Source organism: Camelus ferus, chromosome 28 (genome assembly GCF_009834535.1).
Source record: "Camelus ferus isolate YT-003-E chromosome 28, BCGSAC_Cfer_1.0, whole genome shotgun sequence".
NCBI classification, from domain to species: Eukaryota; Metazoa; Chordata; class Mammalia; order Artiodactyla; family Camelidae; genus Camelus; species Camelus ferus.
Window position 1 is genome coordinate 878,039 of NC_045723.1, and position 24,445 is coordinate 902,483.

Genomic DNA, 24,445 nt, shown 5'->3' on the forward strand with positions numbered 1-24,445 from the left:
TGTCCTATACCCTCTGACAAGTACACTCCACACAGAGGCAGAATCGTCAGGACACACTACCGACTAGGTTTGTTAACTAAATATCAAAAATGGCAATTAAACTATTTTCCATAAACTTACATATAGAACTTACCTTAGGACTAACAAAACATGCACATAAAACTTCAGGGGCTGCAGAAAAGGGGCACGGTATTTAGGATTTGGGAACTACTTTAAGACATACTAACTAGAAAAGGACAATCAAGGTGCAAAGGTGGTTCTAGAGCTTTATTTATGACACTCAGCAGTTAGTTCTCATCCACATTAACTGTCTGTAGATCTGCAAGAGAAGTGACACCCAGTCAACTTCCATGTCCAAGTCCACCCTTTCACACCCAGGGGGGACCCGGTGTGCCCCCCCCTCCCCTGGGCCGCGGCACAACCTACAGAGGGCTTACTGATTACGCCTGTTACGCCCCCGCTGGAAAGGTGCCAGGCATATGGGTGCACAGTATTTGTTGAACAGATGGATTCAGGTTATAAAAGGGCTAAAGATGTTTTTCTAATCTAAACAGCTTTGTGGGATGAAGTAAAACTTACTTTTGAATGTGGTGACAGGTACATAGGTAACCAATGTATAGAGCTTGTTTGGTGAATCTTCGTCTTCATTCCGTTTTCTGGACAATCGCACACGGATACGGTATGGGACGTTCCTGAAAGACAGAAAAGCGTCACCAGCTGTGCCCACACACCCTGCCCCTACGCCTGGAACCCACTTCCTACTCTTCCCTTTGTTCTAATCCGACCAACCAGCCACTTCAAGTGCGTATCAGTCCCTGGAAAATAAGCACACGCCCAGGTGGACAGTCAGTGCTGCCATCTCAGGATGCACCTGTCTCAACAGGCAGCCCCACGGACAGGCAACCTCTGCAGAAACGTAGGCACAGCACGCGCAATCTCCTCCTTCCATCACCAACCTGCAAGTCTTGCTTATGGCATTTGTTAAATTTAAATTTGGAGCAACACCAGAAACTGCAGGCTACACGGAACGTGTTAAAACGTTCTAGTTCCCCACCTGGTGCACACAGGCCTCCTCCTAGCTCCCCCCGACCCCTCAGCAGTACTACAGCTGGCTGCTTCTTGCATGATCCGAGGACAGGGGTGCCCCGAAACTTCTCCCAACTCATGCGACACCACTCCTCCCCTATCTCACCTGCAGCTCTGTTAGACACGTCTCCCCTACATGCCCGCCCACTGCAGGGTCGAATCTCAGGTTCCTGTCACCCCATCTAACTCCAATATTAAAATGCCACCCAGATGCAGACAGCCTCCTACCCCTCACATCATCGAGTCCCCGCCAGTGCCACCCTCTTTAATTGGTCCCCACTTCCACACTGGCTGCTCACAAGTTGGGTTTCTCAACCTTGGCGCTACTGGACAATTCTGCGTGAGGGCGCCTTGTGCACTGCAGTGTTTAGCAGAATCTTTGGCCTGTACCCACCCCCAACTAGTGACAACCAAAAATGCCCCCTACAACTCTGCATGTAAAATTGCCTACGGTTGAAAACCACTGCTACAATGGCTTCCCTGCAAGTCTACAGGTCAACCCAAACTTCCTGCCATTACCTATAGGACCCTGCACAGCTCTCCCTCCCCACTCACACACTCTACTCCACCACCACCAGCCTGTTCCCAGGTCACCCCGAGTTTGTTCTGTGTGACACTCTTACCAGACCCTCACACTATGGCGTCTTCATCTTGGGTCTCGGTTCAAACACCAGGTCACAGGGCGCCCTGCAGCTGCTAGCCCACCCTGAGTCACTGTCACAGTTAATACTTCCACGGGCATTAGCCAACTACTGAGCTTATACAGACTGTGCCGAGTGAGCTGGCTGAGTGAGTGACACTGTAACACGGATAACCTGAGTACCTTATTCCTTTGGCCCAGACAGCTTTGTTGAGCCTGGTGTCAATGCGCACATCTGGAGTTCCCATCTCCTTCATGGCAAACTTCCGGATTTCTTTGAGCGCCCGAGGCGCACGCTTCTTGAAACCCCTGAGATTAAGCACAAATAGATGAATACAAAATTAAATGAAATACGCAACACAGTACGTCCTATCTTCATAAAACAAATCTAAACTAAACCTTGACCAAGGCAGTAACAATCTCTTTTCCCACCAATATATAATGCACAGCAACTGATACAATATGGGGCACCGAAGATGCACAATCTGCTTTCAATAACAGAACAAGGACTCTGTGTATGATCCTTAAGAATTGCTAATATACACACTGGCCAGCCCTTTCGTAAAACAAAAACATGCCCAAGCTATAATATCATTGGCCGAGGACAGTATAATCAAAAGATCGATGTTAGAATAAGCTTGACAATATAGTACACAATACCAAAGTAAATACTCTGTCCTCAGATCAAAATAGAATTAGATTATTTGCTACATCTTAAGACACAGGCATGTTTTTGGCAATCATTCAATATTAAAGCTTCATCATTAACTTGGTCTATGCTTAATGAGCAGGAGCCTGAAATGTACCAATTTCCTCTCAAGAAACAGGATGAGAACTGTTAATTCTAAGGCCCTTTTGGCCTGTGTCAGGCAATATCACTAATTTCAAGTCTGTTCCAAATCTGAGTCAGGTACTATTAACCTGCTGTTTAGATGAGGATACGTAAATCCTTTGAATTTCATGCTTTCTATTAAATACTAAATGTGGAAAAAAAAAAAAACCCACCTTACTACAGGCTGAAATGGTCAAACATTTGGATAAGTGAAAATCGTTCCAAGTGGAGCAGAGACCAAAGTTTAAAAAGGTGTCCCACCACCCCAAGACTCTGTGGGCGAAGGGGCCACACCGATAATCCACCGGTGGACCCAGCCCACAGTGCCTGGCATACAACAGGTGCTCCATGCTTTTTGTTAGAAGCAAACCTCGTGAAATCCAGTAAAAGTAACACCCAGAGCCCGCCAGTTGGTCCTGCTCTAAAACCCTCAGTGGCCTCCACACCCTCTACCCCACCCCGCAGCCCAGCTCATTTTGCCCCTTCTGATACCATGTCTCCTTCTGCTCTACCCTCACCAGCCTCCTGGAACCCATCAAGCAAGCGTGCCTGGTTCACCTATTTAACCATCTAGAAAGAAAAGGCTGTAAACTGCAGTTGGCATAACCGAGAAAATCCCATTTCCCACATAGTTCACATGGGTGACACAGGAACACATGGATGGTATCGAGAGCTACAGAGAAAAAGGAACCAGGGAAGAGACAGCATCAGGGAAAGGGCCGCAGGGTTAACTGAGATGCTCAGAGCCAAAGGTGACAAGGAAGTGCTGAGCTACCTACAAGAACAGCACTAATGCGGGGGAAGTAAAAAAAAACAAACCGCTACCTGAATCAGGTACACACCCTGTATGATTAAAAAGTTAAGTGGTCGAGCCACCTTTAAGCACAGCAGGAACTAGGGCTTCTAAATTGAGTAAGATGGGAGACCCATGGAGGAGGTGAGAAAAGACCAGGTGTTTGGGGGTGGAGGAGGGAACCAGGAGCAGGAGCTGCTACCTGGAAGCATTCAGGAGAACCGGGCAGGACCAGGGCAGGACCAGGGCAGGACCAGGGCAGTAAGACGATGAAGGCAGAGTCCAGAAGACAGGCTCATTTGCCACATTTTCCAAAACTGGCTCCCCCAGAAGCCTCATTATTCCATCTCACGTTTCTAGGCACTAATCTCTGAGCATTACATTTTAAACCCTTGTGAATGAAAAATACTGCAAACTATGTAAGTAAACAAAAAATGCTGAAACCATCAAGCCGTCAGCAGCTGCCGCCAACCCCCAGTGAAGACAAGCCTGCAGCCCAGCCTTTGCAGGCAGACACAATGGTGCACCCCGAGTAAGAAAGGACAGGACACTAGCCCTAGATAGTTAGGTGCTTGTCAAAGGAATGAATTCAATGAGCCCAAATGCTTGCCTCCTCCCATACATAGAAAAAGTGCTAAATTCTTTTACTTGAGATGCCTGGGTTTTCTTGGTTAACAAGTAATCTTTTAATGTTCCAACTACCTGGTCTTTGTTGTAAAGCTCCTATGTATCCTAGCCCCTCCCCTACCTCTTCGGAGCAGTCCCTCAGAGCGATCTGAGAGGCTGTCATCCCGGCTCGAGTCCTCCCACCAAATAAAATGTAACTCAACTTTTAGGCTGTGCATTTCAGTCGACACCCTGTAAACCTATCTATAGGGCCCTTGGAATACAGACTCGAGCTCTTAAGGAAAAAATGCCTAATTTCTAGATAGCTAGCCTCTAGACGACCAGAAAGACCTCAGAGTGACAACCAGACCCACGGTTTCGGGAGCGCCACCAGGGAGGCAAAGGCGGACCGCAGGGATACTCACACTCCGTGGATGCGCTTGTGAATGTTGATAGTGTATTCTCTGGTCACCACCTCGTTGATGGCGGACCGGCCCTTCTTCTTCTCACCACCCTTCTTTGCGGGAGCCATCTACACCGAACGACACGGACGCTCAGAGCGCAGCGGGCAAACCCAAGGTAAATCCTCCCTCCTGGGCCTCACACAGCCGCTCTCGGGATGCTTCCGGGGGCAGAGGGTCCGGCCAGGCCGCTGAAGCTCTAGGTGTTGGCAAAGCCAAGACGGCCACTCCGCGGCCCAAGCGTCCGCGCCCCTTGGCCGCCCCCACCCCGGAACCCCCGCAGCCCCGGCTCCCCTCAGCCTGGCCACTCTCCCTCCCCGGCTCCCGGAGCCCTTAAACGCAGCGCAGATTCGCGTGCTCCCGGAACGTGGAGCCCCGGGCCGGCTCAGGAGAGAGCCCCCTACCCCGGTTAGCACAACCCGCAGCTAGGATGGAGCCAGATTCCTCTAGCCGGGAGCCAGCACCCATACTTACTCCGCCGGGCCCAAGTTGGAAAGGAAGGGTGCAAAGGATTGTGGGAGGAGGAAAGCAGCGTCGCAAGTACAAATTCCGGGTCGCCTGTAGGCGGGCGGAAGGGGCGGGGCAGAGGAAAAGAGGCGAGGCTGTGACGTAACTGGCGCGCGCCGGGGGAAAAGGGAGCGGCCTCGGGGGCGGGGCCTGGGCGGTCAGCGGCCGCGCGCTTCGTCGGCGCTGTTGGCGCTCTCGGCGCCCGGCGTCCCGCGCGCGAACGAGGGGCGGAGGGACTTGCGGTCTGAGGAAATCCGAACCCAGGTGGATGGAAGCAGGAGCGGGGAGAGAAGATGCTCTTGCTTTTCCCATCCGCTCCTTGATTCGGTCAACGCTGACATCACCTGTGCGCCCGGCTGCGGTCCCGAGATGACGGACAGCTTCGCTGGAGACGCTCACGTCGGGCAGGGCGTTGTCACTGCCCCAACCGTGGAGCCTCCCGAGGGGGCTGTGATCCAGCCCCGGGGCTGGGGTGGCGGCTGGGCTCGGGGCGAAGACGGGGGCAGAGGAGAGGTCTGGCATGAGGATTTTGAACTTAAAATCGACAGTTGATAACTAACTGCATTAGATAATTTAGGAGACAGTCGACAAAATCACATTAGGAAAGTACTGTATATAATGTATTCTATTGAAGAAATCAGTGTAATTTAATGATCTTAAAGAAATACATGTTTTCTGTGCTATATAGTAGCACAGGGAACTATATTCAATGGCTTGTACTAACTTGTAATGAAAAAGAATATGTATATATGTGTAACAATCACTATGCTCTACACCAGAAACTAATACAACATTGTAAATCAAAAAGTTTTTTTTAAAGGAATGCATGTTTTTAGCTTTATCATAACAAAGTGGCCCAATTGTAGCAATAGAAGCAGCACTTTTACCCAATACGTGGTTGTAACATAACTTGTAAATGAACAGGGAGGAATCTGATGCCAGCAGGTCAGGTGTGAGTAGACAGACCATGTGGCCAAGTCCCGGATCCCTGTGCCAAATCCACGGGTTAACAACTCTGGACCTTTAGTCTACCAGTCAGAAACCGCGTTCTATTTTGGAGGCAGCATAGGTCTGGTAAGATCCTTAAACCTAGGGTGGTGTGAAGTGTTTATTTGGTGAATTATTGAAACCCTAGGATGGTATGTTAAAACTGGAACACGGAGGTGTGAGAATGAGCTGGAGTAAAATACAAAACAAAGTGAAATCTGTGATGTTCACATCTTACAGCCAGTTTTGATGTAAAGATAATCCAGTTTTCTAATTATATTTTGTGGGTCCTTTTAGAACTTTTAAGAAAGCTTCTGTATTGAGACTTTAAATTCTTACAAATATTATTTGTAATCTCTTCGTTGGGGAAATTTTTTTGTCAATTCCTAAATAGTGACTCATTTGTTGTTTAAGTAGTAGATGATTAATAAGGGAAATGCAGACTAATGGTTAAAAGAATGCTAATTGATACATTTATAAGATTAATAAATTGGATATTAAATGACTTACAGTTAGTGGTGACTGTGTCTTTCCATGTACAAAATCCCCTCTGACAGAAGTGAATTTACCAGCATGGAGGATAAAGATTTTCAGTTTGTGTTGATGGTCACGACTCCACTGAAATAAATTGGGAAGTACAGATGGTTTTAAAGGAAACTGAGTTACATACTGAATTAAATAGAGGACCTTTTAAGTGTGCATAACTGGATACTGGCTATTTAGGCAAAAATCCTAAAAGGAGATTTTCTTTTTTTCTTTCTAATGAGCTTCCCCCCGACCCCCGCCCCAGAAAACTAAAGCTTTTTCATAGATACCATAAAGCTGTATATTTCAGCTCCTTAATCTTATGCTTACAGAAATACGCTAAAGTTTATACTGGTGCATATACACAATGTATGAAGTTCATATGTGTGTGTCCAAAAAAGCCACATATGGCATTTATCTGGAGGATCCAAATTAGTTATTTCTCTAGGTTATTAATGACTGACTTTAAAACCTTCAGGCGTCACATAAAGAGAGAAAATTTTGTACCGAACACCCACATCAGATTATCTAGGCAAGAATACAACATGTCATGGCTTAGAATAACCTCATAGTTGACCAGTTCACCATGTTGCCTGTGTAAAACAAAAATTTTAAATTAATTTAGTGGCTATTAGTTGCCATTAGAGACAGAAGATTCTACATTTTAGCCGAATTAAAATATTCCAAAAACTTGGTGTATTCCAGAGTTCACCTTTCAGTCACTTCTTGTGAGCCAAGACTTTATAGTTTTCCAAGTAGAAAGGTCATGTTTTTCCCGGAAACAGAACAGGGTTGCAAAACAGTCTTTTAATGAGCAAAATTAAATGAATCAAAAGCTTAGGGATTAAACTTCCCCTGATGTTATGCGGGTTTAAAGAAATATTACCAATAAGTTTTCTGAGTTTATTCAGACTCTGAGTGTGTGTCAGATTTAAGCAATACTAAAATTAGCAGCATGACACATTCCACCCTCTTCTAATGGCTTTCAGCTAGAAAATTCTACAACTATGCTGTTTCCATTAAAAAAATCGTTCTACTTAGAAGTGCAGGTTCTGACAGCTGATTAAAGTACAATTTCTTTTACAGAAAAGTCAGATCTATAAGCCTTTGAATTTTCAAAAGAGTTAAGTTACAAAATAGTTAATCCAGCTTTATGCAGACTTTTTATTTTGAAAAGAGGGTTCATTTCTGTTTCCTTTAAAGAGTAAATGATTGTAACACATGTCAAATAGTTAGACTTACCTTTTTTTCCCCAGGAATATAGCAATTGTGTGAAAAAGAAAACTCCTTTGATGTATTTAGGACAGCCTCTTAGGCCATCCAAAACGGATGCTGGCCAGAGTATGGAGAGGAGAGGAGCCTTCCCTGTTTTACAGGGAGGCAGGTAGAAGCGCAGAGCTACACCGATGGAGCAAGGAAAGGAACTTCATTCTCTCGAGCCAACGCTTGCAGAAAGGAATTTGCTGAGCATGGCCGTCTCAGTGATGCTCAATCCATGTGCTGGGGCACCCTCACAGCAGCGTGCCGAAGCCTCATGGGGAGGGGGCATGTCTGCAGGTGGCAGATGCTGCTGCCTTGTCTCACCCTTCACGGACTCTGAATGCTTCGGTGGACAATGCCTTAGTCACCTCCACAGATTACCTTTGTCTCTAAGGTGGCACTGTTTCCAGGAACCTTGTAAGTTTGTCTTCCTGTCATTTCTACAGTGAACCATTGGTTTTTTTCTGGCAGGAAACCCAATAGGCTGATGTACATGGTGCAGTTCAAACCACCAAAAGGTTGCTTGCTCCACCTTTTCCATGTCTTTGATTATCCTTAGAAACGTCTTGGAATTTAAACAAAAAAGTTTACTGATGAAAAGCTGTGTGTATGTGTATATAACAAGGGACAGAAATTACCTCCAGAAGAAATCGTACAAATTTGTTAATTTATTACAAAATGTCCACTCACAGAAATACACAAGAAAACTTTTGTACTTTTATATTTGGGAAAGGAATGGGTGTCTCAGATACAAAATAATTTACACATAATCCATACAATTTTTATTTTATATAGAAATAGGTCATTATTACAACAGCTGTACAGGTCACTACACTTCATCTTATAATTACATAAAATCTTTTCTTTAGAAACATCTCAACATAACAAAACATACAAAAGAAGCAAAGTGCATTTTGAAAAGGAAAATCCAATCCTCGGTCTTATCAAGAAAGATATGTAGAAAGATGCAGCATTCTCACTCAAAGGGCCAGCACGTGGTGGGTGCTCTCGGGGGACCTGCCGAATCCACAGACCTGTCTGGCTCTAAAAATCTCCCCCCTTTACTGTCCTTGAGTCCTCAACAGAATTCGGGAACGTCGGCTGCGTGATTGTGCTTTGCTCTGAGTCCGCCTTTGTAGTTGCAATCACCGAAGTAAACAGGAAACAGTCCAGTGTCATATTCAGGGGGCAAAAATCACCAGAACAGTGTGGGGTGAAGAGCCTCATTCCACTGGGGTTTAGTCGGAGGGGGTGGGGCTGCAGCCTAGTTAACAGACCAGCTTTGCTATCTGGTGAGCTGTTTTCGTTACTAGGGTCTCCAAATGAAGTCCTGAGACCTTCTTAGTTTTAAAAATGGAAAGTGCCTAAGTTATCTCTTTGTGCAGCTGTGCAAATTAAAACAAAAACAATCATTTAAAAATAATGGAAAATCCTCTCTACTCTCTCCCTTCAACTGATCTCTGACCCAGTGCTTCTCGAACGCAAAGGAAAGAGGATGAAGAGAGTGAAGGCCGACGAGCACGCGCGGACGGGCCACAGAGGCTGGACCAGCGCGCTCGCGGCGGACGCAGGAGACGCGCCACCGCTAAGGGGAACCGGGTCACGCGCTCCCACGGGGCACTCGGGTCCCGTCCAGCTATGGCTGTAGTGTGGCCGCGAAGCCAGGGCCAAGGGAGACACGGCCAGTGCTCCTGATCACTCCCCACTTACCGGCCGCTGTGCCTGGAGACGGTCACCGTCCCGGAGCTCTGAAATGCACGCGGTTTGCACAAAAGCCCAGGCTGTCCTTTCAACTCCTCTCCCAACTCCGTGGCCACCTCCCCCTCGTCCGTCCATTGGTTAAAGCTGATGTGACCCGACTGACACTACCGGGGTGGCTGCTGGAGGCCTGAGGACTCAGACAGGCTGCTGACCCTTCGGGGAGGGCGCGCGGGCGGGGGCGGCTGGTAGCCCAGGGTCCCCGGCTGTTGCGAGTAGGTGGAGAGGAGGAGCGAGTCCTGCTGTTCGCTGTGCAGAGAGGTTGGCGCCTGCACCTGGAGGGAAAGGAGAGGGCTCCCGTGGAGGTTCTGCGCTTCAGCCACTCCTCACCTGAACGGCTGGGGCGCTGATGCAGGTGTGCGCAGATTAAAGGACCATCCTCCACCAGGGACGGGGGTCTGGGGAGGGCCTTGTGGAGGGGCAGGGGGAGGCAGCTGAGGCTCTGCCAGGTGGGTGTGATTCTGAAGCCCAGCTCTCGGCCTGCACTAGGGGTTCCTCCTCGCCAAGCGGGTGGGGACTAGGCTGCGGGAAGCGGTTTTCCGAACACATGCACGCGATCTCCAGGCAGCCTGCATGTTTTTGGATGTTGGAACCTGAGGCCACAGGTTCCATAGCACACACCATATGAGACATTACTCACACTATATATACATAGACTTTATAAACTTGGAGCATTCGAAACTTTAGAAACTAGAAAGATTCAAATGAGAGTCTGTCTGGGGCTTATTTCGATCCCGAAGGCTGGAACCCGGTTGCGGGCCGGGGAGCATGCGCAGTCAGGCCGGGGCCGGGGGCTGGCCCTGCCTCCCCCTCCCCGCCCGCGGGCCCGCGCCCACCTGCAGGAAGTGCGGCGGCTGCTGCTGGGCCTGGGCGGGCTTCAGGGGCGACGGCTGGGAGGTGGGGAAGGTGGGGTGAAGCACGGCCTGCCTCATCAGCAGGACGGGGGTCGAGGCGCTGCTGCTGGTGGTGTGCACGTCGGGGTTCTGAAACACAGCCTGGCTCTGTGCATATCTGGTTCCAAGTGGAAGAAGAAAGCAGACCCTTATCAATGAGCTATTGACATGACACCAACAGCACGGGCAACAGAAGGAAAAACTGTCTAGACTTCACCACAATGAAACACTGCTGTGCATCAGAGGACACTGTTCGTGCCGTGAAAAGGCTGCCTGCAAAGTATTTGCAAATCATATCTCCACTAAGGGACTGCTATCCAGAATATAATTACAATTCCTACAACTCAGCAACCACAACTAATTCAAACAACCTGAGTCAGACATGGGCAAAGGGCTCGAACTGACATTTCTGTAAAGAAAAGATACAAATGGCCAAGAAGCACAGCAAGTGATGCTCAGCATCACTAGATGAGGGAAACGGAAATCAAGCAAAAGGAGGAACACTTTACACCCATGACAACGCTCTTACGGAAACCCCAGAATGTAACAAGTGCTGGTGAGGATGTGGAGAAACTGGAACTCTTGTGCACCGTTGGTGGGAATGTAAAATGGTACAGCCGCTGTGCAAAACAGGATGGGGGCTCCTCAAAAGAATTAAACTCAGCATTACCATACGATCCAGCAATTCCAATTCTGGGTACATGCCCCAAAGAGGTAAAAGAAGAGACTAAAACAGGTATTTATACATCCATGATAATGGGCGAATTATTTACAACAGCCAAAAAGTGTAAGCAACCCAAGTGTCTGTCGATGGATGATGGATAAACAAAATGCAATCTATACACACAGTGGAATATTATGCAGCCTTAGAAAGGAAGGAAATTCTGACACAGGCTACATTGTGGGTGAACCTTATACTGGGTGAAATAAGCCAGTCACAACATACAGATACTGTATGATTCCACTTAGATGAGATTCCCTAGAGGAGTCAAATTCAGAGAGACAGAAAGTAGAAGCGTGGTTGCCAGGGGCTGGGGGCAGAGGGAACAGGGAATTAGTGTTTAACGGGGACAGTCTGAGATGAAAAAGTTCTGGAGATGGACAGTGGTGATGGTTGCACAACGATGTGAATGTATCTAGTGCCACCGAACCATACACTTCAAAGTAGTTAAAATGGCAAATTTTATGTCACGTATAGTCTACCACAATAATTTTTTTTTTTAAAAGAAAGAGTAGTTGGTGGTAACGGTCCAATAACAAGGGGCAGAGAAAGGCCATTTGGGGAAGCTCTAGAGGAACACAGACCAGAAACAGATATTTAAAGACACTACAGAGAAGTCCATACTTTTTAGAAATGTTTTATCTCTATTTGGGTCATTTGTAACAGGCACTGGGGGATTCCAGAATTCCCCTGACTGGGGCCTCTGTGTATGTGGGAGACAGGGTCTGACACACCCTGGAAGATGGAGGGTTAGGTCATGTCTGGAAGAGATGGTGGGGAGACAGATTGACCGAAAATAGCAATTTAGAGTTCGCAGAGGAAAGAATTTCCATTTTTGCCTAGTTCACTGCATTTTAAGCATCTCTGGAAAGTGATGTAACAAGATTCTTTGTTTCCACTTATTTGGATCACTTAGAACAGTCTAAAACCCAGACCAACACCCCTCCCACTCCCCCACCCACCCCTCGCTTGATTGAGTAGCCTCAGAATTTAACGGTGGTTTCCCACAATGCACAGCGCCCCTCCTCAAAATCATAGGGATTTTCACCGATGTAGGTACAGACCCTGACTCTCAGAGATGCTCAGGAACCATGCCCGGTTACTATTATTACTGGCTGAAGGAGGAAGGGGACAGCCCCGGGGTGGGAGGGCTGTAAGCCCTCTGCACGAGGCACCCAGGCCTCATTAGCTACACTGTCCGTGAACTTCTGACACAATGTGAACCAGTGAAAACGGGAAAACGATGTCTGCTTCATCACAGAGGGCTAGAAAGTATTTTCCAGTAGCTTTTCATGTATTCACTCCCATGTCTCCAGTAACCTTTGTCACTAGTAATTAAACAGCTAAGCCAAGCTGCTTCTTCACCTGCGGGTTGAAGGTGACGAGTCGGGAGAGGAGAGAAGGGGGTGTGTCTGGGAGGCGGGAAGGCCCCACATCCCAGGGTGTCAGAGCCACAGGCACAGCACCAGAACCACAGAGCAGGTGGGGAGGGTGTAGCTCAGTGGTAAAGCATGTGCTTCACACGCACGGGGTCCTGGGTTCAGTCCCTCGTACCTCCATTAAAAAAAAAGAAAAAGAAAAGAAAAAAAAAAGAAAAAGAAAAGAAAAGAAAAAAAAAAAGAAAGAAAGAAAAAAAGGAAAACAAAAAAGAAAGTAAAAGAAAAAAAAAGAAAATACTAGAATTCAGAACCGCAGAGCAGGCGAGTTCAGTGTGTCTGTGGAATCTGCCAGCATCTGCTGGTCACCTGGACTGTGGGAGGGTCCTCAGGGAGGGGGACAAGACTCCACTGACCTGGGATATCCCCAGTGACATCAGAAGATGGTGACAAACTTGGGATGTAATGAATTGCTTCCCTCGGGTCCTGTCCTAAGCATGGGATGCTGACACAGAGCTTTCTCTTCTTCCATGAGAAATGGAGAAAGAAAAGCTAAGAGGAGTCCTTTCAAAGGGTGTGGGCACACTCGGACCCTGCCTACAGTGCCAGGCTCACAGGTGCGCCATTGGTCCAAGCAGGTCCTGCTGCCTGAGACCACTCAGTGTGGCACTCTGCCTCCCCTCTGCCCCCCGGGCCACCTACTTGACTGGCCGTCCAGTCCTGCCGGCCTCTGAGGGCTGCCTCGCGTCACAGGACCCCGGCATCATGGGCTGGATGGGCTGACTCAGCAGTAGCCTTTGAGCGGAGGAAGAGAACATGGGAAACTTGGATCAGTACCACGGCTGCAGACCTGCCGGCTGACGGCAGCCCCTGCCCAGCTGGCTGAGCCCTTTCTGGCTGACCCTAATCCCCATGGGACCTGCCCTGTTCTCAGAGGGCCCTGAATGCACCAGGCCACGTCCTCCGGCCACCAGGACCCCGGCCCTCTCCTGCTGCTGCGTTAGGTGAGATCAGCTGCAGACACTTTGGAGTCTAAGGGTCTGAACTCTGCCTCCACCTACAGCAGAGTGGAGAGCCAAGCTGAACGGTGTTAAGACGACGGCTCGGTTATCTGTTCAACGAGGACAGTCTCCAGACCTGAGCTGCCGGTCGTGGCTGAAGTCCGGGCTAGGCTGGCACTGGCTGGCGTCCTGGGAGGCGGAAGCAGGCGTGGTCAGGCTCAGAGCTGGCGGGAGCGTGGCGGTGGCGCTGCTGAAGGGGGGCGTCAGGCTGGTCCCTGCGGGGCCGCTTCCCTGCACCATCTGCGAGCTCCTCATTGGCTTCGGACCCTGCGGCAACCATTGGAACAAGAAAGGTAAACCTTTGACTCAACTCGGCTGTCCCCTCTTCGGAACCTCTTTCTTTTACCCGTCTTGGCCTTCTCACTAACTTCGGACCCACTGGCTGTTGACTGAGTTATTTTGATCTTGTGACTGTCTTTCCCTTTGGATTGTAAGCATCTCAAGGCTTCTGTAAATCCCCTGGGGGTAGGGCAGTGCCAGGCAAATGTGCATTGAACAGAACTTCTTTCGTCTTCACAAATTCCACTCCTGACAGGTGGATCTCCCTGCTGTCTCTCTAACTCACCAGGCCTACTCCTGCCTCAGGGCCTTTGCACTTACTCTAAGTGGAATGCTTTTCCCCCTGGTACTATTCTCTCATCTGCTCAGTTCTTTGCTCAGATACTGCCTTGGCCCACTGGAAACTCCAGCCCTCCCCCAGCGTCAGAAATCATAAGTGAATAGGCTTATATTTGCTTCTTTTTTAAAAGTCCTTATTTCATCTTTGTTTTTTTGGGGGGGGACGAATATTTATTTTTATTTATTTTATGTATTATTATTTTCAATGGAGGTACTGGGGATTGAACCCAGGACCTCATGCTAGGCATGCACTCTGCCACTGAGCTATACCCTCCCCCTATATTTGCTTTTGCTTTTTGGGTTTTCCACTCTGTTTCACTGACTCCATTCACTCGATGGCACCACCTCGTTTTAATTCTCAGAGCTTTTACAAACTCTTTCAACACAGAGAGTGTAAATCCTTCCTCAGCTTTTTCTTTTCCAAAATGTTCTTGGCTAGTCTCCTCCAATAATTTTCCTATTGACCTTGAGACCCAAAAGGCTTGCATTTTAAAGTCAAACCCTTAAATCTGGGTGATGACGGGTAAATTCTCTTACATACGGACTTCTCCACATTTTATTGCATGTTATCTGTTACAGCCCCTGCTAGACTAGAAGCTTCTTGGGGCCAAGGACAGTGCTTATCCATCTGTGCTCCCCTGGGGGCTGGGGAGTAACAGGAGACCAGTGGATATTACTGAATCTATGATTATGCATGTGAATATAAGGGGCTTCAGAAGAGGCTGCATCTAGACTTCCAGTCTGTGATTGTCCAGAAGTGGGGTCTCAGGACTTCTCAACTGCATTGGATTCAAGTGCCATTGACGGGCAGATGACCCTGTCAGACCATAGGGTCACTGCTGGCTTGGAGTAAGTGGTAACGGCTATGAGGGAAGGGCTGGACAGGGAATCTGGGGGACCAGGAGGAGCTTGGTGACCCTGGGGAAAGGGACAATGAACAGAAGTGGGTAAGCATGTTCTTATGCTGATAATTGTTAAAACCAGGAGTCAGTGATGGGGACTGAGGACTCAAATGTGGGGACATAATGCTGTGAGCGTGAGTGTCTGGGATGGCCAAGTCCACCTCCAGCTCAGCTCAGGATCAAAGCTGAAGGTTTCAGCTGCATGATGCCTTTCAGGTATTTTCACATATGGATAAAAGAAGAAAAGCAATAGAACTTGGGGCTTTGAAGTGACATAAAGAAAGGATCCCCTCCCCTCATCACATCATCTGGCCCTGAGGGGTCTCCAATTCATGAAGACAGGTCTGCTGGAGGCGACAACTGAGTCTGGCGATAAGCACCTTTACCTGGGTTGATATCACACTGGATTCTCTGAGCAAGTGCTGGCTTGTGACCTGGGCAGAGGCCATCTGCCCTGGAAGCTGAGGGCTGGCCGCGAGCTGGGGCTGGGGGCCTGGGCCCGGCCTCTGCTGGAGCTGCCGCTGAGCCTCTGGCCGCTGGGCGCCGCTGAAGCTCAGGGACACAGCTGGCTGCTGCAGAAACATCTGGGAACAGAAGAGGAATGCCTCTAAGGCTAGGATCACGGTGCCTTCCCAGGTCTGTACCTTCTCTTGTACGCCCCGTCCATCCATAGCAAGAGGTCGGCTTTCTCACTCTAACCTGCCTAGGAAGGTTCATGCACATGACATGGGGACTCTGAGCCCCAGAGATGCTGCCAGCACAGGGCCAGGCCCTGAGAGGGGCAGGAGGTCGGAGAGACACCGACCCCACCCTCAAGAAGCTTCTGGTCTGGCGCCTGAGGTCTCATGGTGTGGAAGGTGCTGAGACCCGGACCGTCTATATGTGCCTTGATGTGCTGGTTCAGCCTGGGCTGACCTGTTTATGGCTCCTAGTGTAATTTGCACTTTTGCAAAAAAATCATTACTCAAACTAAATAACATTTATTTTTCTGGTAGGATACAATTTACCTTCTGATTAGAGTTCAAATAAATGCAACCTTTGTTTATGACAGTCAGTAAAACCTAGCTGAAATCAGACACACTTTAGTTCAGATTCCAGCCCCACCACATCCTAGTGGTATGACCTCGGGCAATCATCATAACTTCTCAAAGCCGTAGTTTCCTCACTAATAAAACAGTGACATTAGCAGCCATACCTTATCAAGGATTAAATGGGGCTTATGCTGAGATATAACACTAAGTGCTCAACACGTGTTAGGTAGTAACAATAATGCTTAAAATGAAAAAAGGGAGATTTTTGCTCTCTGGCCTCTCTGGGCATATAAAAACTATCTGAGAAATGAATGAATGAATGAATGGGTAAATACATGAGTGAATAAACACATAAATGAAGCTTTTGCTCAATGAAGGGAAACTTTCCCCTCGTGATATGTCAGACACTGCTTGGTCTGCTACTCTGTCCCATGGATGTATGCTCTCTGAGGGTAGAAACATGCCCTGTTTATCTCTGCATCTTCACAGTGCCTAACCAAGTGCCTTGTACATAACGGGTGTCTGCCAGATGGGTGGATGGATGGAAGGATGGGTGGATGGGATGGATGGGTGGGTGGACAGATGGGTGGGTAGATGGATGGAGGGAAGGGTGGAAGGATGGGTGGGTAGGTGGGTGGGTGAATGGATGGAGAGAAAGATGGATGAAAGAACCAATCAATAGCGTTTGCCATTGCCGCAGGTGTTCTTCTAGGTATTTCTCTGAGTTACCAGCAGAGGGCGTGGATGCTTGCAAAAATAAATGAAGAGGCAGCCTCCCATGGACTGCAGGGTGTGACAGCTTTATGACTGCATCTGGGTGCAAACACAACACCCTGAGAACCTCTTTCTTATAACCCAATATTTTTTGGGAAAAAAAATATACATAGCAAGCATCTCAGGCACACATAGTCTCAGTGAAAGCTCCCAGTCAGTCGGTCAATGGAGCAGGTAGGAAAGGCTATACTGAAGTGGGGATAAAGGACTTTGGGGGCAGGGGATGTGCTGTCCTGCACATCCACGTCTCTGCTTTGGCAACAGTAACGTAAAATTGTAGGGCTTAAGAAGATGACTTAACAGGGCTCTGGGATCAGTTTTCTAGAAAGCATGAGAAAAACAGTTCATTAATTCAAGTGGAAAAAGTGCACGTGAGGGGGGAGGGTGTAGCTCAGTGGTAGAGCGCATGCTTAGCATGCACAAGGTCCTGGGTTCAATCCCCAGCACCTCCTCTAAAAATAAATAAGCCTAATTACCCCCCCTCCGCCAAAATTAAATAATTTTAAAAAAGGTTTTTTAAGAGTTTAAAAAAAAAAAGAAAGAAAAAGTCATCAGAGAAAACAACACTTCTTAATTTTCCAGAACCAACAACTCTATACTCATGCGTGGTTTTTCATGATTCTTATACGCTCAGCTTCACACATGCTTGTTATTACAGAGCATTTCAGAAGCACACAAAACAGACATTGTATAATCTGTGAAACCTGCGTAGGCTTCAGCAATTACCCACATTTCAGTCTTCTCATTTAATCCATCTCCCCTACTTTTTGTGGGGGGGCTGAGTGGAGTAATTTTTACTTGCTTATTCTTCATGCTTGAATCACAAATGTTTTTTCAAACATCACATTTGGCCTAATCATTTTACACTTGATCTTAGCCAAAAGGCCGAGAAGTGATGGCCTAATCATTTTAGAATGTATTTCTTTCAATCCTTAAACTTGCAAAAACGCACGAAGAAAGACTCCTTGAGGGATCATTCTCCAATGTGACTATCTGTGGATCTCCACGTTCTTTGGAAAATTCCACTGCAAAGATAAGGTCACAGGGATGAAAACAGGGGAGGACCGCACTGGAGGCCTCGTTCCCGTGCCGTCCCTTACAAAACTCAGGCACTAGACTTGGGGGTTAACAAAATGCACTGTCACGAGAGAGAGAATTAATAACCCTTCACGCCAAAGAGTGAAAGAGATAGCCTCATGTCCCTGTTGTTTTAATTCTGCTTTAATGTTGAAAATAGAGAAGACCGGGCTCTGAGGAGGATGTTCAGCCGCCTACCTTGCTTTTAGCAGTTTCTGGCTCAATTCCCCCTTCCTGTTAGTATAAAAATTCCATTCAAGTAATTGGAGTCAGGAGTTCCCCCGACCGGACCCTGGATCAGTGAGAAAATATTACCACTGGGAAAGAATAAGTAACAAGGGACTGCCACCTTGATGACTCCAAGTCTTTCCACATAAACGCTGCCCTCTTCTTCCTCGGCAGTTTGGGGGTGTCGCTAAGGCTAAGGGGGAGCGCAGGCTGTGGGCATGGCCGGGATGGTCCCAGCGGCACCGCGCAGGTGCACCTGTGAGGCTGGCGGGAGGTGTGGTGGCCTGGCTGGGCTCGTCCACCTTAAGGGAGGGGAGGGACCCCACTGAGAGGGCTCTGCAGGGCGTGAGCGCCTGGAAAGCCCACCAGGAGCACCTGTGGGGGCCTAGGGAGGCTGGATGGCCGGCTCCAGGGCACCCAACACCCCCACACCATCTTTGTTCAGGGCTCAGGGCTGCGTGTCTCCCCTGCAGGGGATTGGAATGTTAACCACTCTCAGGGTGAACTCCAAGGTTGGCTACATTTACCATCAAAGACTGGGTCAAAAAAACACCCTTTGGAAGAAAAATTGTCCTGGACTGATTTAAGCAAAACTTGGTAAAAGTAATTTATCCTTGAAAGATAGATATATAAATATTTTATATAATATATAAAGTCCTCCAAAAAGAATCTCTCTAAAGGATTCAAAGAAGTGACATCTGGGGGTGGGGGTCATGTTAAAACCTGCTGCTGTCCGCACGCAGAGTGCTGAAATGGGTATGTTGCAGGTGGGGGGTGGCCTGGAGTTGCCAGGGTGCCGACCTCCAGCCCCAGCTCCTCCACCACCCCCGGGAGGTTCAGGGTGCACATATCATTTCCCACATCTCCCTCCTCCCTCCACGCATGCTTTGGAGGAGAGGAAAGAGCAGAGCTGCTTCCCTCTCGCTGTCAGCATCCTGGGCTAGGTGTTCAGGTGCCGGGGAGCTTATAACCCCATAGGAGGGAGGCTGGGGTCAGTGCAGGGCGACCAGACACATGAATGAAGGAGCAGGTGATACAGGAAACACGTGCCCAACAAAGTGAGGGGTGAGGGAAGAGGATGTCATGCGAATTTCACATTTGGCCTGGAGCTGCGGATGGGGGAGGTGGGATTCACTCCTCGCACTTCATTGGTGGAGGTTCCGACATGTTTAGTAGGCAGGGCTCAGTAAGGCAGCACAGAGAGACTCTGGAGGAAGTCCTGCCTGCCCTGAAAGGATGGATGAGGACACATCAGAGAGACAGAGAGTGACGGGGAGGACAGAGCCTGGGGGCCACTGGCCCGGGAGGGGGCATCACCTGGACGTTGGAGTCCTGGACCAGGCAGAGCTGCTCCTGGATCTTGTGGAGTTCTTCCTGCTGCCACCGGATGTTGGCTTGCAGGATCCGGGTCCGCTGCTCCAGCTGGTCTTTGATGGTCTGGAACATGCTGAGCTGTGCTGAAAACTTGAAGGGGGGGTGGTCAAAAAACATAAGCAGGTGAGAGAGTTATTTCAGCCTTGCAGACAGATGTTGCTGCTGTTCTGAGCCGCCCTGCCCGCTTTCATTTCCGGTCCCTTACCCACCATTTTCAGCTTCCCTAATGAGTGACCCACTGCTGGGAGCTTGCCAGGGAGCAGGGGCTCTGGATGAGAGCTGGGTGTCCCTGGGGTCCCCGTGTGAGCTTTACTCAGGCCCACGGGAATCTGCAGGTCTAATTAATTGCACTGTAGTCTGGGAAGGCCACAGAATCGGGACATGATTTTGTAAGCAGTGCAGTGCTTACCAACTGATATTCCAAATTTGGTTAGACGTAGATGGACACATGGCTTTGGAGAGGAATATCAAAAGCAGGGTATCAGAGAGCCCCCCCTCCCTATTTTTCCCTCTCATCTAGGGCATGACAATTTGCATGTGACAGCTTCACATGGGATTTTGGATGCTATCATTATCCTAAATCTGCTCCTGGCAAGCAGGGCTCTTCTGGAACAATTCACAAACAAGCTTAAATTAAATGTATTCTAAACCCTCCTGGGACTGCAGAACCCTTATCAACTATCCTACACTCTCCCCCAGGCGCATTTGCGGCTATGGACTTGGAAATCTGTACAAAAAAGAACTAAGAAGACCAGTACTCAGCTAACACTTGCCCCAAGGGTAATGCTGGCAGAGGTGACCTGCATGAGGGGCACCGATATCTGTTGTGCACTGGAGCACACGAGTCCCTTCCTTCCACCACGTAACGCCTTCCTTGGACGCAGGGTGGAGGCTGGCTTTAGGACAGTCTCCCAGGTGATCTCTGCCCTGGGTCACCTGTCTAACTCGCCAAGGGACTTTTCTGGCAGGAAACGTGTGGCGAGTGGGGAGCATGAGAGGGGAGGTAAGGCTGGCACTCTTGCTCTGGGCAATTTGGGGGACTGTTGATGACTCCCGTTTATTGAGGAAAGGAAGTTGGCTGGACTGGGATTTTTGCTCTTTTCTCCTCCCCCTCATCCTCCTCCCTCTCTCTCTCTCTTTTTTTTTAAAACAGTGACTTAACCTGCACTCCCTCCCTCTCTATTCCAACAATCTCCCTAGACTGGTTCTTGCCCCTTGTCTTTTGCAAACACTTCCAGAGATGGTCTCTTTCCCTCTGCCCTGTGACCTCCCATCCATGGAAATGCAGGGAGACTGGGAGAGTTTAGAAAACAGACAGGATAAACTGGAGGATGGAATAGCTGATGGCATTTTTGGAGCAGCAAAAGCAGCAGCAGCACCAGTGAGAACCACAGGGGCAGATGCAGCCGCCTGTGGGGACCCATCCACACTCGGCAGTCACCGCCCCAGGCCCGCAGAGGCGGGACGCGCGACTCAGGCTGTGACTCTGCTCCCGGGCCGTGGTTGGGTGGCGGTGGGGCCACAACACGAACCAAGTATCTCAGGAGGTGGGTGACGCCAAGAGGTTTGTGAGCAGCACCTCCCTGCCCCTCCAAATTCCACCCCGATCAGAGCGGCTTTGACATCAGACTTCATTTAAAATTTCTGCTGCTAAACACGAGCTTAGAAATACCTGCAGCTATACCAGTTTGCATCACAGAGGTCTCAGTCAGGATCTCCCGAATCAAAGCACTCAGCTGGGATTTTGAGAGAGAATTTGATTGAGAGAAAATAGCTCTATCAGGTATTAAATTATAATAACAGAACCCAGAAGTTTCTGTGGCGGGTTCTACAAAGTCAGGAAATGTTCAAGCTACGACGTCCACGTCCAGGACAGGATGCGCTGGGCTGCCCACTGGCTCCCAAGGGGAACAGCGATGGGGCTGGGCGGTCAGCAAGGGGCCAGCGTCGCGCTTCGTAAGTGTTGGTGACTTCTAGTATTATTCTGGTTTTCTCAAAGCATTCCAGGTCCCCCACATTTGGTCTCTGTATTCTTAATCAAGGCCTTTTTGATGAAGAGTTTTACCTCAACACACCAGGAAGCAGAGCCACCAGGTATACCCCAGATGTCAGATTTTATTTTTCCCCCCTTTCTTTGGCAGGATGCTACGGGAATAACCTTGGTGAGAAGAAAGAGAGAAAACTGTAGATTCTCATCATTTCACAGGAGTAGGTATGAAACAAACTGTCTGATTTGAAAGGCCAGTGTTACACAAGAAGGTCTTAAAGAATATGGTTATCAGTAAGTATAGTATGCCTAATGGGCCAAGAACTGTTACTGCTAATTAAAATGAGGTTCAATAAATGAAAAATCCAAAAGGGCCATAATCACAGCATGACTTAGTATAAAGCAAAGAAATTCTTTGCTAGGCAAGACCCGAAAGTTGAAGGAATTCTTAATTCACGTGCCTTGGATTGAAGAAGTTATTCATTTCATGCCAAAACTGCCCTGGAAATTTGGAGAGAAAAAAAAAATTCTTCTTCTTTTTTTTTTTTCTAATGAGGGTAAATATAGATTATTTTAATTAATCGACTCTGGATGGATAGCTTTTGTATCCTTACTCAATCCTAACTCTATCAAGAAGCACGTGCTAGCCTGTGTCTTTCTTATTAACGCGAGGTCGTTGTTAATGGGATGTGTTTTCCAAGAGTTTTCATCAGAGGTGACAGAATTTGTACCAAGACAGAAGTCCACACTTTGGCAAGAGTGGCACCTGTTGGTGAACTGCCCCTGGTGGCCAGAGAGGGGGCAAAGTTCAATATCCCATAAAGGAACTGATATCAGAGCTCTGGCCAGTCAGCTCAACTGCTCTATGTGACCACAGACTGGCCACTATTTCATTCAGCCACTGGCCAGGCCTCGACTTGTCAGAAGTTTTCAAAACTCCCTGCTGAAGCACATACCCAGATCCCTCTTCCCTGCTGCTCCCCACCTCTCCATCTGGCAACCTCCTACCCATTCCTCCAGGCCCAGCTCAGCTGTCACCTCCAGGAAGTCATTCTGGATTTCCATAGGCAGAATATTTTCTTACTGGTTCTATAAAAACACGCACCCTGCCAGGGTGGTTTCTCTGTTTATATACCCATCTCTTCCTTGAAACCTGAGTCCAAAAGTGAGGGCACTCTCTCTGCAGTCCTCACACTCACTCACTGGCTGACCCAGACAGTAACTGGCTGAATGTTGTTGAAACAAGGAAAGAATTACTCACCAAAGCCCTGATCCTTAAAAAAAAAAACATGATATTTACAGTACTGGATTCCCAGCTTTTAGACCCTTGCAGGGTCTTTCCGAGACATTAGGCCTAAACCAGACCTTTTCTAAAATATCACAGCCTATTAGGACTCGTGAGAAATGAGATGAACACAGGAGAATGGCAGAGAGAGGAACAAAGACTGTCAAAAGGACTGAGAAACAGACACCGAGAAGGGAAGTGGGAGGATGTATTCAGGTGGGGACGGCAGAGAGGACAGGTGTAGGGGTGACATCCACAGCTTGATACCCCCTGCCCCTGCACGTGGGGAGAAGCAGTCCCCGTCTGGGGGCCTCGGTCTGGAACCTGCATATTGGCACCAGTGCCCTCCAGGGGATGCCAACATCCTGTCTTGGGGAAGCGCTGCCCCAGGTTTCCCTTCCCCCGAGTCCCAGACTCACGTGTGTCATGGGGGCAGGTGGGCTCTGCAAAATGGTCTGAGGCAGGAGCTGCTGTGCCAGGTCACAGGACGAAGGGGCCGGCAGGGGAGCCTGGGGAAGAGACAGGGGCTTTGAGAACAGATGCAGCTTCTGGGCTGGGACAGAGGTCCAGGGCGCTGTCTCTCAGCCGGCTGGTTCTCTGGCTCCCAGAAGGCCCTCTGCCCAGGAGTGGATTGCTCACTCCTGGAAGGTATGGTTCCCTGGAAAAGGTAGCTGGCGCGCTGCTGCCCTGGCCAGGTACAGAGTCAGAGCCAACCGGTGGAGGGTGCAGGGTCCTGGTGGCACTCAGGGTGCAGTGCGCTCTGCGGAGTGGGACAGCTCTGCCCACCCTCCCCCACTTCCTGTCCTCGGCTCCATTCCTGGCAGATTTGGTGCCTCTTCTCCCAAATCGATAAATTCTTAGGGGTGTTGTCGAGCAGTGAGAATGGGAACTAATAACCAGTGGTGGCTTTGCGAGGTCTTCCTGCTCAGCTCTAACACAGATGGACAGAGGTGCCATGCACGTCTCTGTCCCTGACTCACTCAGCCAGTGACCATCGCTGTGGTTTCCCCAGACTCTGCCTGGGATCTGGCAGAGAGTGTCCTGGAGGCTCAGCTGAGTCCCAGACCTTGTTCCCTGATCATGCAGGTGGGCAGGGGGGCCGGGGATTGGTGGCGGGGGGACCATGTGTAGAAAGAAGAAATGCAACCCTCGGCTTCACGAGGCTCTTTAGAAGAAAAGCAAAAAGATTCTTCTGAAGTTCTCCCCGAACTGCCCCAGGCCTGAGGGACTACGAAAAGCAGCCTGGATGAGAAGCTGTCCCCAGGATGACGTCGGGAGCCGAAGCCCCGGGAGACCTTGTTTTGAGGGAGAAATTCCGGGGACGGGGTTTGGTTCCCCCAATTTTGTTTCCCTCCACAGCCAGGTCAGAAGACCTGTGCCACCAACAGGCGGAAGGAGTTGGACTGGACAGTCAGCATCGGGAGAAAGGCCGTCCGAGCTTACAAGCACGTCTAAAGGTGGCTGGAGTCAGAGAAAGTGGCCTCTGTCAGGTTCTATCGGAAAATAAGACGTGTTGCCCAAGCTTTTCAGCAGGGTGTGAGTAACTTCTGAGGTGACAGCAAGAAGGATGGGGACACTTTCCCTCCCATCTCCCAGATACCAGTGAGGGATGGAGAGGAGGTACTTGGCAACTACCTGGATGTGGCCCCTAAAATTTTTGGAC

General features: G+C 49.0%; 2 protein-coding genes across 13 annotated transcripts in view; both read right to left on the reverse strand.

Moving 5' to 3' along the window:
- Window positions 1–246: 246 nt before the first annotated feature.
- Window positions 247–23,815, reverse strand: RPL31 (ribosomal protein L31). 4 transcript variants are annotated; one of them, XM_032469708.1, is made up of 5 exons: window positions 23,797–23,815; window positions 4,383–4,489; window positions 1,910–2,035; window positions 580–692; window positions 247–319 (listed from the first exon to the last, which is right to left on the reverse strand). In XM_032469708.1, the coding sequence occupies exons 2-5, from the start codon at window positions 4,487–4,489 to the stop codon at window positions 288–290; spliced, it is 378 nt and encodes a 125-aa protein (XP_032325599.1). In that variant the 5' UTR covers window positions 23,797–23,815; the 3' UTR covers window positions 247–287. The 4 variants fall into 4 exon arrangements, with proteins under 4 accessions (XP_032325599.1, XP_032325603.1, XP_032325598.1 ...); XM_032469712.1 differs by lacking the exon at window positions 23,797–23,815 and adding an exon at window positions 5,270–5,288; XM_032469707.1 differs by lacking the exon at window positions 23,797–23,815 and adding an exon at window positions 4,893–4,940.
- Window positions 8,346–24,445, reverse strand: part of NPAS2 (neuronal PAS domain protein 2) — a 195,022-nt gene continuing 178,922 nt past the window's right edge. For 6 of the 9 annotated variants that reach the window (XM_032469704.1, XM_032469706.1, XM_032469703.1 and 3 more), the window contains 8 exons: window positions 23,202–23,291; window positions 21,576–21,668; window positions 19,454–19,600; window positions 15,407–15,610; window positions 13,583–13,773; window positions 13,148–13,240; window positions 10,292–10,466; window positions 8,346–9,730 (listed from right to left, as the gene is read on the reverse strand). In XM_032469704.1, coding sequence (XP_032325595.1) covers window positions 9,563–9,730; window positions 10,292–10,466; window positions 13,148–13,240; window positions 13,583–13,773; window positions 15,407–15,610; window positions 19,454–19,600; window positions 21,576–21,668; window positions 23,202–23,291 — 1,161 coding nt within the window. In that variant the 3' untranslated portion in view covers window positions 8,346–9,562. The remainder of the gene's footprint in view (window positions 9,731–10,291; window positions 10,467–13,147; window positions 13,241–13,582; window positions 13,774–15,406; window positions 15,611–19,453; window positions 19,601–21,575; window positions 21,669–23,201; window positions 23,292–24,445) is intronic. The other 3 variants (XM_032469699.1, XM_032469701.1, XM_032469702.1) reach the window with 3 other exon arrangements.

Coding starts and splice junctions, on each gene's coding strand:
- RPL31 (XM_032469708.1), bottom strand. CDS start 4,489: ATGGCTCCCGCAAAGAAGGGTGGTGAGAAGAAGAAGGGCCGGTCCGCC. Junction 2,036..4,382: donor CACAAGCGCATCCACGGAGT/GTGAGTATCCCT, acceptor GCTTAATCTCAG/GGGTTTCAAGAAGCGTGCGC. Junction 693..1,909: donor GTCTGGGCCAAAGGAATAAG/GTACTCAGGTTA, acceptor TCTGTCTTTCAG/GAACGTCCCATACCGTATCC.